Source organism: Trichechus manatus, unplaced genomic scaffold (assembly GCF_000243295.1).
Source record: "Trichechus manatus latirostris isolate Lorelei unplaced genomic scaffold, TriManLat1.0 scaffold00011, whole genome shotgun sequence".
Classification (NCBI taxonomy): domain Eukaryota; kingdom Metazoa; phylum Chordata; class Mammalia; order Sirenia; family Trichechidae; genus Trichechus; species Trichechus manatus.
Window position 1 is genome coordinate 23,390,686 of NW_004443947.1, and position 14,532 is coordinate 23,405,217.

General features: G+C 40.4%; 1 protein-coding gene across 1 annotated transcript in view; it reads left to right on the top strand.

The window, feature by feature from the left end:
* Positions 1–14,532, top strand: part of EBF1 (EBF transcription factor 1) — a 501,677-nt gene that overhangs the window by 377,826 nt on the left and 109,319 nt on the right. The window contains exon 10 of the mRNA XM_004371251.3: positions 9,460–9,590. Coding sequence (XP_004371308.2) covers positions 9,460–9,590 — 131 coding nt within the window. The remainder of the gene's footprint in view (positions 1–9,459; positions 9,591–14,532) is intronic.

Here is a 14,532-nt window from a genome sequence, read left to right on the forward strand (position 1 = left end):
ATATTCAGATAAGGAAAGGCAAACCTTGGTGAACAGATGGAGCAGAGTTCAGCATAAAGGTTTAATCCTATCAGGCTGATTCCTGTATGGCCATCTGGATAATCCGGCACACACATTCAAGGCCTGTTAAAAACATGACTCCAGCCAAGATTAACGTCACAGATTTTCCACTAGACTTGCTCATATTTGACTTTATGATTTTCCAGACCCAGGAAGATTGCTTGTGAATACAGACTTGAGTATTCCTTGAAGAAGCATTACATGTTGATTTTTTTTTTTTTTTTGCCTGAAAATTGTTTCCTCTTTTTACAATATAGGGTGTCCATTTTTGGAAGGTATTTTCATTTCCCTTTCTTCCCTGGCTTTCATTCCTTGAACTTTTCTTACAACAGGATAATAAGGGAAATTGGCCTAAAAATAAATTCATGCATGAAAGTTCTCTTTGGCAGGAAGAAAAGAGTTATTTACTTATTGTATAATCAGAGGCAAGAGAATTTACTATTGTTGCAACAAATATCACAATTGATCTGTGAGTAATTCATTTTGAGGATTCCCCCACCCTCTATGACAATTTTTTTCCCCATTCCTTTGCAAGGAAGTAGCTGACAATCATACAACAAGAGGGGGGCAAAAGAAAGAACTAACTGATGGCAATATTTGCCGTTAGCTGCCCTAGCATTAGTATTTTGTACATCTTAATTTTGAATTTGGCAGATCAAACGGAGGTGAAAAATAGCGCCTCCACACCTCCTTGAGTTATAAATATCTGAGCTTCCACAGTGTATTTAACAAACAATTTTTGCATATTATGAAACAATGCTATGTTAGGTGTCATTAAATCAAAAAGCCTTCAGCAAGTCTTTCAAGTGCAATTTGGAAGCTACAGGTATATCATGATGTCAAGATTTTTCACTGCTAAATTGTTAAACCACTTTGTGTACTGAACCTGCACAGATTTCTGGATCTCAGACAGACATATTCAGAAATCCAAAAGTACTTTCCCTGGAATGTTTTGGATTATAATTGTTGTACCAGGAATTCTGTCCTTCCCTTGCTCAGGTTCTATGTCCACTGATTGTCGAGGGATTTTGCTAATTCAGAGGAGAATAAACCCATTGCTGTCGAATAGATTCTGACTTATAGTGACCCATAGGACAGAGTAGAACTGCCCCATAGGGTTTCCAAGGCTGTAATCTTTACAGAAGCAGACTGCCGTATCTTTCTCCCGCTGTTAGCAGCCAAGTGCTTAACCACTGCACCAGGTCTCCTTAGAGTAAAATAAGGAAGTTGCAAAATGAACAGGAGGTAGATACAATTTGGGCTCTGTGTATAATTAGCAAATGGCATAGCTTGGAACATAGATGCTATGGCATAAAGCTTAGGTACACATGGATATTCACGGCCAGGTTACTTCTGCCTAGTGCTGATCAACGTTGGGGCTACATTTCCATTTAGTGACTATGGATTTTTCCTTTTGTCCTTCTCTATGAGAGCCATTAGCGTTGTCAAAGCAAGGGCTTTCTTGCCAAATGAAGTCACTTTGGAATAAAGGATGAAAAACACTTGAAATTCTCAATATCCTCATTTAATATTTAATAGGTTTAATTGCATCTGGGGTTGAGAAATCTCTGTATCATGGGTTACATTTCTCTTTTAAAAAAAAAAGTGACAAACACCACCTCTGCCACCCACTCCCCAACACACACACAGACCCTCTTGTATATACACCATGATTCTTTGCCAAGTAACATCTAGATGTGCTAGTGGACAGGGCAATAAATGCAGACCAACAGCAAAACAAAACAAAATAAAAACCCTAATATACCAATAAAATGCTTAACTGCATCAAGCAATTACGGCAGAAAACAAAGGAATGCAGAAACAAATCTCTAGTAACTCAAAGCAGAGCGTTAGTGTTACAAGACTACTACACCTTGAATAACGAAACTGTCTGATTAATTATTTAATTAGCTCATTCATTCATTCAGTTGGCTGACTGTGACTCTGTAATAATGTCAGCATTCTAAAAGTGAAGCTTGCATGAACTCGGGCTAGCTTTGAGGTCAGCATTATCAGTGTTGCTGGTATTGGAGGCATCCAGTTGGAGGATGGGTGAACCAAGAATAGATTGTCCCCCTGTACGTGGTGAAAATACAGAACGCCAGTCTTCTGGCTTGGGGCAGCCCCTCTGTCCTCCTTCCTGTCTAGTAGCTGCTAATCTCCAGGATCAAAGAAAGCAAATTTTGGTGCCACTGAGCTGTGAGCAGTTGGGAAAGTCACTGTTTCGCTCCAATAAACAGCAAAAACAATTGTTTTGATTTAGCAGGAAGAGCAGATATCGGTGGGCGAGTCCAAGTCAGAGGTACTTTGTGTCCCCATTAGTCTGTGGAACAGGGTTGCTCCCAAGCACAACATCACCAAAATCAAGTAGATAAAAGGGAGAAGGGCCTGAGATTTTATCAGATCACAAGTATGCTGCAGAAATGAGCTGAGCTCATGGGTTTCATAGCATCTTCTGCCAAGTCTGAAAAGTTTGGGACAATAACATTGAAGTCAATTCCTCATTTCTGAAAAATTTCCCATTAATATTCATTCCAGGCAAATGAGATCCTTTGAAAAACATTCTGCTTTGGAGGGACTGATGCCAAATCCACCTACTCAGTAAATTTAGCTGGATATGTTAGCAAGTAGCTGAATTTGAAGTTCCTAGGGAAGTATAACAATAAATTATTATATAATCTGGAATGATTAGAGAATAGGGCATTCTAGTAAACAAGTAAATTCTGATTAATATGGACTTGATGATAATAATGATAGCAGCCAGCTAGTGTACTATGTGCTTGGCACACAGTAAAACAACAAAAGTGGACACTTTCTGCGTGTTTTGCCAGAAGTCTACAAGATAGGCCCCTGTGTGGAAACTATAGCTTAAAGTGACTGCTTCAAGGTCGCACCAAGTGGGAGATGTGGAATCTGAACAGCTGGAGCTCTTGCCCATTTTAAAATACTATAATACTCCAAATGTTAAAATCAACTTAACATAACTTCATCTTTCTGTCTTGACTCAGAAGTCAGTAAGAGCTGATGCTGGTATCTTACAGAACCTCTGTTGTAAGCATCAGTTACCTGCTTGTTAGAAATGCTCATTAATAGAGAATTCTGGTTACTCTAATGGTGGCAAAAGAGAGCTTAGATCTACTCATGTACCATATACAATGGAAATAGAAAATAACCGTACCACTTTAGTGGCATTTTCTCTTGAGATTTAAGAAAGGAATTGAAACATTTCTGAGTTTGTATTTTTTACCAGCTTGATAAAGTGTTGTTCCCCTCCCCCCCAAAAAAAGTTGCTGTTGAGTTGATTCTAACTCATAGCGACTCTGTAGGACAGGAGTGGCTGGTGGATTCGAACTGCTGACCTTTTGGTTAGCAGCCGTAGCTCTTAACCACCGAATTTATTAATTTAAGTAGGTCCCTAGGTGGCGCAGTGGCACAAATGGTTTGCGCTCAGCTGCTAACCTAAAGGCTGGTGGTTCTACCCCACTCAGTGGAAATGCAGAAGAAAAGGCCTGGCGATCTGCTTCCATTAAGATTACAGCCGGGAGATCCCTGTGGAGCAGTTCTATTCTGTAATACATGGGGTTGCCCTGAGTCAGAATCAACTGGATGGCAACTAACAATGGCATTTATTTAAGTAGAGGAAGGGGAAAACAAACAATTCATCTCTAATTAGGCTTCCTTAATGGGGCATCAACTGGTGCAAAAGCCTCATTTTTGGCATAAGGAATGATTAATGTGGAACCCACCCGGGTCATCTGTACAGCTACCCCAAACAAGCGAGGTATTGATCCCAGAACAAAGTAAGAGCAGCCCCGGGACCCTGCTGATAGCTGCGCACACCACTATTTCACCTCAATGGGCAGGCACCTCTGAGCTCAATTAACCCTTATTCCCAAGGCCACCCATAAACCTGGAGGTAAACATGGCTCTCCTGGCCCTTTGCTTTCTATCAATGAAATGGATCATTTCTACTGGAGGCTGAGGCGCGATTCCAGCTTATAAATTCCCCTTGCTAATAAAGAGCCCGACTCTTCCAGTGTGAGTGCGCAGGCACTTGAGTCATGTAACACTGATTCTGTAAATCAGAAAATTTTAAACTGCGGATGGCATTTGTGGTTTCTTCTGCCTTCCATGGCTATTTGAACCGAAATATAAATGCTCTGGAGGTAGAGCAGGTGATAGCAAATGTCCCCCGTGCCGTTATCTGCACACAGAACATTAGTTGTTAAATATGTACGGGAGGCTGAACGATTTTTTTTTTTTTTATCCTTCCCTCTCTTTTTCCTTCTCACCACGACCATTGTTCAGAAGCAAATTGGAAATCTGGTAATTAGGCCCTGACTCACAGTGTACTATTAGAGTCCCGAGCCAAAGTTCAACACCCTGAAATGAAATTTAAACCAATTAATCTGTTAGATTTTTGTCGCTTGTCCGTGTTTTCTCAGCAATTCCCCCAGCACGTGGCCTTTGATCAGCTCTCATACAAACGCTAAAACGTGTGCCTGCTGCTAGCAAGATGGGAATGACATTAACATGGTACTCATAAAACAATCAGAGCAGGGAAGCCCTCAAACAGGCAGGGCATAGTAATATTTAATAAAAGCGCACACATAATCTTCAGAATTAGCATTTTGTGCCTTGCAGTACCTTTGGGAGAAGAGCTTTTATTTGTGGAGTGATCATTATTATAACAAAGAAAAGCTACCTAATAATTTCCACTTTAACTCTGCAATGTGCCACGAGCATTTCAGAGCCATTATGCTAAACTGTGGTGGGGTAATCATGTTATTGTCATAGTTTGAAGGAAGGAAAATCTCCTCTACTTTGGTTGCTGGGGTGGGGGGTAGGAATAAAAAAAGGCAAAGAAAAAAAAAATCTACTCCAAATACTTTTATTTTTAATGAGATTTAAAACCAGAAACTGGCTGGCTGTCCTTGTGGTTAATTGGAGTGTGAAAATTCATTGATGAAGGAGAAAGAACCTTTTTATTAATTAAATCAAGAATTTGCTGGTAAAAGTGATTGTGAATATAAATACCACCACCAATTCCCTCATTCCATAATATTTTCTTGGAGATAGAATTGTATTGATTATTACATCCCTGGGCTGGATTGAACTCTCCGTAAATCTTTTCACTTTCAAATTCCACTGGACCCATCCGAGATGACTATTGAAAGCAATCTTTTCCCATCTTCCTACTGCATCTCTCCGTGTATCCTGAGTGAAAGAAAAACAAGTCTCTGTCTGCTGTAGATGTGCTCTGAGCTTCCTCAGAGAAAACTCGCTCAAAAAGAAGAGAAAAGGAGAGGCTCAGGATCCATTAGTTAGCACAGCGGTTTTTCTTTTTTCTTTTTTGATTTCTTAAAATTAGTATCAGTTTGCTCTAAAAAGTGCATCTGTTATCTCTTACACAATTAAACACTGCTGTTATTTAATTTCTTATTATTGTAACCTATTACCTTTTTATTATTATATTATCAAAGTAATATATAAAACATTCCAATCATACATATGTCTATAGAGTAAAACTTAATAGTCCCCCTTCTCTCTCAGCCCCACCCTAATCATAGTCCTCTTTCATAAGAACTCCTAAAGACAGTTGGTGTACATCATTCCAGGCCTGTGTCCGTCATACCTGTTTACACATAACTCTACATGTACAACCCACACCCACACATACATACAGGCTTACATATATCATTTTTTAAAATAAGATCACACTGTTCATTAGTTTGCAAATTACTTTTTTCACTTACTAATATATTCTTGACATCTTTCAATATCAACATTTCTTTCTCATCCATTCTAATGACACTCCTTGTATTCTATAGCATGGATATACTATAACTTATTTAACCACTCCACTACTGGGGGACACCTAGACCCTTTTGAAGGTTTTACTATCATTCCTGCAGTGAACATTTAGGAACTTGTAATTTTGGGCATTTTTGCAACTATTCCCTGTTCTGCTTTTAGCCTGGTAAGTTTGGAACTCTAGGGTAAAATTGAAAAATGATGGCTTATGAGTTGAATCCAGCCCATTAATGTTTTGTTTGGCCTACAGATTTTTTTTTTTTTTTAGTTGCCAACGTTTGCAGCCTTGGTGGCGCTGTGGTTAAGAGTTTGAATCCACCAGCTACTCCTTGGAAATCCTATGAAGCAGTTCTACTCTGTCCTGTAGGGTTGGTATGAGTTGGAATGAACTCGACGGCAGCGGGTTTGGTTTTTGGTTTTGGTTGCCAACATTTAAAGATTAGGAAATCTCACATAAAAATCTGAGTTCCTGGCTTCTTTTGCCATATCAGTGAATCAGACCACACTGGCCAGCTTTTGTGTGGGATGACCCAGGCTGAAGCTGAGCAGCATATGCCGCCTACACGTAGGGCATGTGCTTTGCAATTCACCAACATCTCCATTATTTCCCATTGCTTCCCCTATCCTGAGCACTAGCAGCCATTCATTTCATGCTTGTTCTGAGATCCTGGGCTGCTATTGATTTGTGTTTCTTGCCTTGGCCCACGTGGATCTGTGAGTCTTGATATCAGCTCTTAGGCCTGATCCCTTTAGCTATTGTTGTTGTGTTCTGTTGAGTCAATTTCTGTCTCATAGCTACCCCATGTGACAGAGTAGAACTGCCCCATAAGGTTTCCTAGGCTGTAATCTTTGTGGAAACAGATCTCCAGGTCTTTCTCCCATGGAGCCACTGGGTGGGTTCGAACTTCCACACTTTTGGTTAGCAGCCGAGTGCTTAACAGTTGCACCACCAGGGCCCCTTCTAGCTAGTCACAGTGTTTTTCAACTTGCATGATTGGCATTTTGGAGTTCTTCATTTGGGGGACTATGCCATGCATTTCTGGATAGTTAGCATTCTTGACCTCCAGGTACTAAATATCAGTAGCACCTCCTCCCCAACCCTCTCTCTTAATGAGACAGCTCACATCTCCCCTACGTATTTTTCAAACTTCACAGTGGGAAGCATCACAGAACTTCTCTCATTGCTGATATAACAGATGTATAAGTGACCTTTAGAACCCTTTCAGGTCTAAAGTCTAAAAGGGCTACATGGCTTACCTTTTCTAAGAGTGGCAAATAGTTGCTAAGCAGGAATAGAAGAATATAGAGATAGGTAGGTTGATAAGTGTGTCATTCTTTTCCTGGAGTACTCCCTTCAATATTTTTTCTCTTAAAGATTAAGAAGATGGTGCTATATATTGTCTCCTCACCAAGTTGTCTGGAAGCTTGATGCTCTTTCTTTCCTCTAACTAGTTGACATAAAGCTTTGTTTCTGGATGGTCACTCACAGAATATGAAAATATTACCACTTTCCTTAAGAAATGTTTGAAAACACACACACACCCCGATATGCCTTCTGTGTACCACAAATAACAAATAGAGAAGAGAGAGAAGTCTAAAACCAGCAGGTCTTGTTCATGTTCTTATAATGTCTTTGCTGTAAGCAAGACTTTCAAAGCTGCATGAGCACACCCTTTTGTCTTCTTTTGAGCAATAGTGAGAAAGAGTAGTGGAGACTATATTTATCTAAAGAAGTATGCTTGTGTGATTAAAAATTAAAATAAAAAAAATTAGAAGTTATTCCAAAGCTAACGTACGTAATAAACACCAAGACCACCAGATCATGGAGTTTAATGACACGATTGGATTCCATACTTTGCCATCAGGCAGGACTTTCTCAAGACTGGTTCAGTTAAATCAATATTCCATTCTTCTCAGAAGTATCCAGGCATATAGCTACACCTTTTCTATTCTGCTCCAGCTACTAAGTGTACTGAGTTAGAAATTAAGAATTAAGATTTTAGAACATTAAAATACTTTCAAACCGCTTATATTTTAAATATCATATGTAGTTGTTAAATGTAGTTTATTTCTCTTGAGAATTGCTTGAAATTACACATTATAATCTACCGTTGGCTTGAGAGTACTCAACCATGCATTGAAACATTTTCACTTTTAAAGGAAAATTTTAAGAAAAAGTCCCACATCTTTAGAATATTGATCATAACCTTTAAGTGTGTTAAAAATTGGACAAGAATTTTCAAATCATGAGTAATTTACATCTTCTTGATTAATTATTTTGTTTTTGGGAGAGCATGGGGGAAGAGAAAAGGCATCTGAGCTGCCCAGTTTTAGTTGTAAATGCATTGCTATGGGTTCAGCCAACAAGAAATATTTACTTTGGATATTTCCAAACTTCTCTGTGCAATTTTATAAGATTAATTTGAATCAAAATCAAGCCCATTCTACTTGTTTGTGTAGTGGCACGTGAGCAATGGTCCCACTGGGCTGGGCTTAACATTTTCCTTTTTTCTTTCAAAAGTTAAAGTATGAGATATTGCCAAATTTGACAAAGTACAGTAATTTTTTGCCAATCTTCTCATTGGCTTCAATACTTGGGAAGTCAGTCTTGGATACTTAGTAAACTTTTTATTAAAGAGGAGGGTCCCATTTTCTCTCCTTGCACAACACCTCCCACAGCGTGGCAGTGTAGAGTTTAAAAATCCTTGGTGGCACCTTGAAGGTGCCCTCTGAAAGATTTCAAAGACATGATCCCACAATTACATTTATACCCTAGCAATTCTGTTGAAAGTATGCCATGTTTAACTGTGCAAACCACCTCCAGTCACAGTATTTACAAATATTTCCCATCTCCAAGGGCCCTTTATAATGGAAAAAGAAGATATATGACATTTTGCAAAAGTCAGTTCTAGGGTTTAAAGCTTGGGAAAGACAACAAAGCAAATGACATGTGGACTCTCTGTGGTCAGCCCTGACTCAGCTATTTGGTTACACAATTCACCCTGAGTGACCTACATTCTTTGAATCTGTAAAATGGGATCCATGACGTTTATTTGAAAAAATCATAATGGTTTCTCATGCAGAATGTTGCTATGCCAGTGTTATAGACAGAAGGCATGGAGCGAGAATAATTTCCTGCCCCTGCCTCCTCTCTTTCTTAGCTTCCCATTGAACAGAACTGTTTGTCTAAAAAAGTATGAGTTTTCTTTTTAGGAGATATATTTATGAAGCAAATAGATAAAGTTTCCAGCATGTTCCAAAAAGTTGCTCATTTTATTTTAATCTTTAGCATTTCATAAATTTAGATTAACTTCTGTGTTATATCTCGTAAGATACCAAGCGTGATAAGGTTTTGGGGGCAATATATGTATTCTTAATGGAAACAACGAAAAGAATGCTTTTAAAACCGTAATTGCACCCTTAGGTTTCAGGTCCCACTGCAGCTAGAAAATGCTGAGATCTTGAGGGACTTTCTGTTAGTAAAAAAGATGAAAGATTTTTTTTTTCTTTTTCTCAAGTCTCCCATCATTAAAGTTTGGTTCTAACAGCAGACTCCTTCTCTTTTTCATGTGTTTTGAAAAGCAGCTACTCCCTGTATCAAAGCCATCAGCCCGAGTGAAGGATGGACGACGGGAGGCGCAACTGTGATCATCATAGGGGACAATTTCTTTGATGGGTTACAGGTCATATTCGGTACCATGCTGGTCTGGAGTGAGGTAGGTGTTGTCTGAACATTAATATCTAATAGCTTGGTCTAGTTGAGGGTACTGTCTACACTTGAATTTCTAATAGAGTGTGTGGAATTTAGTAGTGCCACTCTGGGTGGGCCAGCCCCAGTCTACAAAACGCTGGGGCACTAAGAAAGATGGGTGGGGTTTACCAGGAGGCAACACTTTCTGCTGGAATGACTTCCATCCTCTGCCCCATATGCAGTGGGAGAGCTTCTATTTTGTAATTTATTCTCTTGGGTTTGACATGGTGTGAGGATTCTATTGAATATTGGGTACTGGCAAGGAGATGCAAAGTCACATAATATACAGGATAAGCTCCACTTAAACTTCAGCAAGGTAGTGATCTGTGCATAATGTGTAGATGGAGTCTACTGTAGGCTGCTCTTCAAGGAACACCATTCAAATGACAGTAATAATCCAGGTGTAGGTGGTTCTCAACGTACTCAATAACCCTTAGTCAGAGAGTGAGTGATGTGCTTAGAAGAACCCAGGGCTTTTTCCAATCCTAGGGTTTTACAGCTCCCAGGCATCCTGGTATGTGACTGCAACCGTATGAAAATGACTGTTTGTGCAGTACCTTCCACACCACTGTGATCATTAATTTAGCTTGCCAGTTGACTTGTCTGGCAATAACCAGCAATAGCTCAAGATTACAAAACATAAACATCAGCATTATATAGATGCCATGGCAAACTTGCCTATGCTTTTTAAATCGTGAGCTGAGATTTCTCAGCCAGCATGGCCACAGCCCTTTCCCTTTTACCTCACCAGAGTTTAGAGTAAAACACAACGGTCAGGCTACAAGGCACCCTAGAGCACATTCATCCCACTTTGTTTTACAAAGAGTCGTATTAATTGTTAAACTTTCCTGAGCACTTACATACTCTAGGCACTGTGCTGAGTTCTTGACATAGATCACATTGATTTTCTCTCAACCTTATGAGGGAAACACTCCCGTTGTTGTTAGCTTCGGTGGAGTTGGCCCCAACTCATGCCGACCCACGCACAACCGAATGAAATGTTGCCTAATCCTGCACTATCCCATGATTGGTTGAGGGTCAAACCATTGTGATCCATAGGATTTTCACCGGCTGATCTTCAGAAGCAGATCGACAGGCCTTTCCTCCTAGTCCATCTTAGTCTGGAAGCTCCACTGAAACCTACTCAGCATCCTAGCAACATGCAAACCTTCACTGATGGATGGGTGGTAGCTGCGCATGAGATGCATTGGCGGGGAATCAAACCTGGGTCTCCCACATTGAACTACCGATGCCCCCTTTAGCACCTATCTTTTCTTGATGAGGATACTAAGGCTAGAGACCCATAGCTCCATAACCAGCATGCAGCTGAGTAGAGCCCATAGAATTTAAATGATATGTATGTGGCCGCCCAAAGAAGTCAGTAGCAGAACTGGAGCTAGAACTCAGGTTTTCTATTTCCATTTCTAATTATCCTCCCATGAAGCCACTGTATAGCCCGTGTAGATATTTTATTTGTGTTTTCTCTTTAGAGGGGCCACAGAGATGAGCAAAGAGTTAAGCCTGTGATAGTTGGGTATGTTTATCTTTCTAAAGCAGAGCCTGTCCTTTTTTGTAAGCCTTTCTTGTGCGCTTCTCATTGCCAATAAGCCACTCAGACAAGCCCCTTCCCAGCATGTGCTGCCTCTGGCTTTGTTTTTCCCATGCAGCCTACAAGTGATACACTGTTGGCCAGAGAATCAAAGCTCTTATAAAGCTGAATCAGAGATGGGTTTCTCTGTCCACCCGCCTAATTGTTGTCCAAGGTGGAACATCCCAGGCATGAGAGGTGAACTGAGCTTCCCCTGCCAACTGCATTCCATTCTTTATTGGAACCACTGGGTTGTGAATTAGAGGCATCACATTCATGTTTTGCTGCCACTTTCGTGTCTTTATCCCTGCTGTCTTGGCTACGTGTGTGATAGCAATCCTCACAAGGACAGCCTCAACCAGGTCTTGTGGGCTGTATCTTTTATTTATTTATTGTACTTCAGGTGAAGGCTTACAGAACAAATAGGTTCTCATGAAACAGTAGTCCACATGTTGTTTTATGACATTGGTTAACAACCCCACAACATATCAACCCTCTAACTTCTCAACCTTTTTTTTTTTGGTGAAAATACACGTAGCCAAAGATACACCATTTCAAAAATTTCAACATGCACAGTTCAGTGACATTGACTACGCTCTTCCAATTGTGCTGTTATTCTCACTTAAGATGAAGGCTTACAGAACAAAATAGTTTCTCATTTAACGGTTACTACAAATGTTGCCCTGTGACAACGGTTAACAATCTCACAACACACCAACAATATCCTTACTTAACCTTGTGTTCCCTATCACCAGCTTCCTTGTCCCCTTCTGCCTTCTGGCCCTTGTCACTGGACTCCTGTACCTTGTTAGTCTCATTTGGTTTTACGGGGCTGTCCACTCCCAGGCTGAACAGTGAACCTTGGAAGTAACTTCACCACTGATCTAAAAGGGTGTCCGGAGACCATACTCTCGGGGTTTCTCCAGTCTCCTTTAGGCCAGTAAATCTGGTCTTTTTTTTGTGAGTTAGAATTTTGTTTTACATCCTTCTCCAGCTCTGTCCAGAACCCTCTGTTGTGATCCTGGTCAGAGCAGTCAGTGGTGGTAGCCGGGTACCATCTAGCTGTACTGGACTCAGTCTGGTGGAGGCCTTGGTAGCTGTGGACAATTAGTCCTTTGGACTAATCTTTTCCTTGTATCCTGTTCTGTTCATTCTCCCTTGCTCCCGAAGGGATGAGACCAGTGGAGTATCTTAGATGGCTGCTCACAGGCTTTTAAGACCCCAGACACTACTCACGAAGGTAGAATGTAGAGCATTGTCTTTATAAGCTGTGTCATGCCAATTGAGCTAGATGGTGGGCTGTGTCTTCATCACTTTCTGTCCTTCTTCCTGTTGCTTTTCATGGAAGTTGGGAGAGGGGAAGAATGAGAACATAATATTGACTTTTTGCTTCATGTCACTGCAGTCAAAGTGAGGCTTTCGAAGTTGGGTTCAGACTATAACTTGGAAGTAGGTCCTGTTGACCCTCTAAGAATTAGGTGGGTTAGTCTGAAGCTTCCTTTAAAATTCTGCCTGTCTTAGCCTAAGCAGACTGCATTGGGTATGGAATAAGCACTTGACACATTAGGAAATCATTAATTTGAACCTCTGCCTTGTTGCTAGTCAAGGTTCCCCTGTTTCCTCCCAGTTTCCTTTTCTCATCATTTTTTGGGATCAGGTTAAAAAAAAAAAAGGTGCTGTTGAGTCAGTTCTGACTCATGGCGGCTCCATGTGTGTCAGAGTAGAACGGTGCTCCGAAGAGTTTTCAATGGCTTGTTTTTCAGAAGTAGATTGCCAGACCCTTCTTCTGAGGCACCTCTGGATAGACTCGAACCTCCCACATTTTGGTTAGCAGCTGAGTACATATTTAACTGTTTGCACCACCCATGGGTTCCTTAGACACAGGTGGTTGTTGTTAGCTGCTGTTGAGTCAGCCCCCAACTTGTGATGACCCCATGCACAATGGGATCAGACTGTGGTGATCCAAAAGGATTTTCATTGGCTGATTTTCAGAAACTAGTAAGGAAGGTTAAAATCTATCCCAGACTTATCCAAATGGCTTTAAACGGTTTGTTTCCACATAACAAAACTGATGCAAGTCATGAAAAAGGAAACCCATTAAAGCAATACTTTTGTCCTTTTCTCTTCTCCTCCTACCCCTGTACCTCCACTGCCCCAGCCTCACCTGCACCAGAAGCCCCTCAGGGTGGGTTCAACCGAGGGTGAGTTTGGGGCTGGGGTGGGGGGGGCCACATGCTCCTTCTTTGCCCATCCCATCCTCCCAAACTGCCCTAATTTGTGACTATGTCATAAATCAACAGTGAGCCTTTTCTACTGGAAGCTTATCAAGTAATTGCCCAAAATATTTGAGCACATATTCTTTTAGAATAAGTAAATCCCTTGCAGTGTTAGTCGTTGAATAGCTGCAATGGAGAACTTGAACTTGGGCAGTTATCATCATGATAATCCTCACATTTCAGAAAAAAGAGCTTTGCATGGGTGAACCTTTTTGTTAATATTCTTAATTATTTACATACTTAGATGTTCACACAAGCTTTTTAACAGACACAATTTCCCTTCCTTTTCGTTCAGAGAGAGGATTTGGTGCTGCCCCAATAAAAAAATCCTTTGTATAATGGTGAGAAATAGTTACATTTACTTATGGTTTATCACATGGAGACAATTTATGGGTATTATTTAATCCTCCTAACAGTCCTGTTTTGGATATTCTTATTATTCCCATTTTACAGATGAGGAAACTGAGTATCAAAGAGGTTAAGAACCTTCCTTAAGGTCACAGTGCTACACAGTGATAGAGATGAGATTTGAAGTATACTTGGCGCAGTGGTTAAGAGCTTGGATGCTAACGAAAAGATTGTCAGTTCGAATCCACTAGCTGCTCCATAGAAACCCTGTGGGGCAGTTTTACTCTGTTCCATAGGGTTACTATGAGTCAGATCGACTTGACAGCAATGGATTTTTAGTTTGGTTTGTACTGTTTTTACAAAAGAAATAGAAGCCCAAGTTAATGAGAGAGCAAATGGACTCCTGAGGGACAGAGAAGAAGGACAGAAAGCGGGAAGAGAGAGAGAGAAAAGACACGTATAGTAAGCCATTAGAATTCTAGTAGAAGCAGTAAAAAACAGCAAGTAGTAGTAATGATGGTTTTGGTTTTTAATCAAATAAAACCACACAAGTGTCTATTATTTTCATAGAGCAAAAAATATCAGCCAAGTTTGGAGCCATTTTTCAAGGCTTGTATTGGATAGCATTAGAACTTGATACTGTGAATATTTAAGAGACAAGTTGAAAAATCTGTGGAAAATGTAGAACATGACTA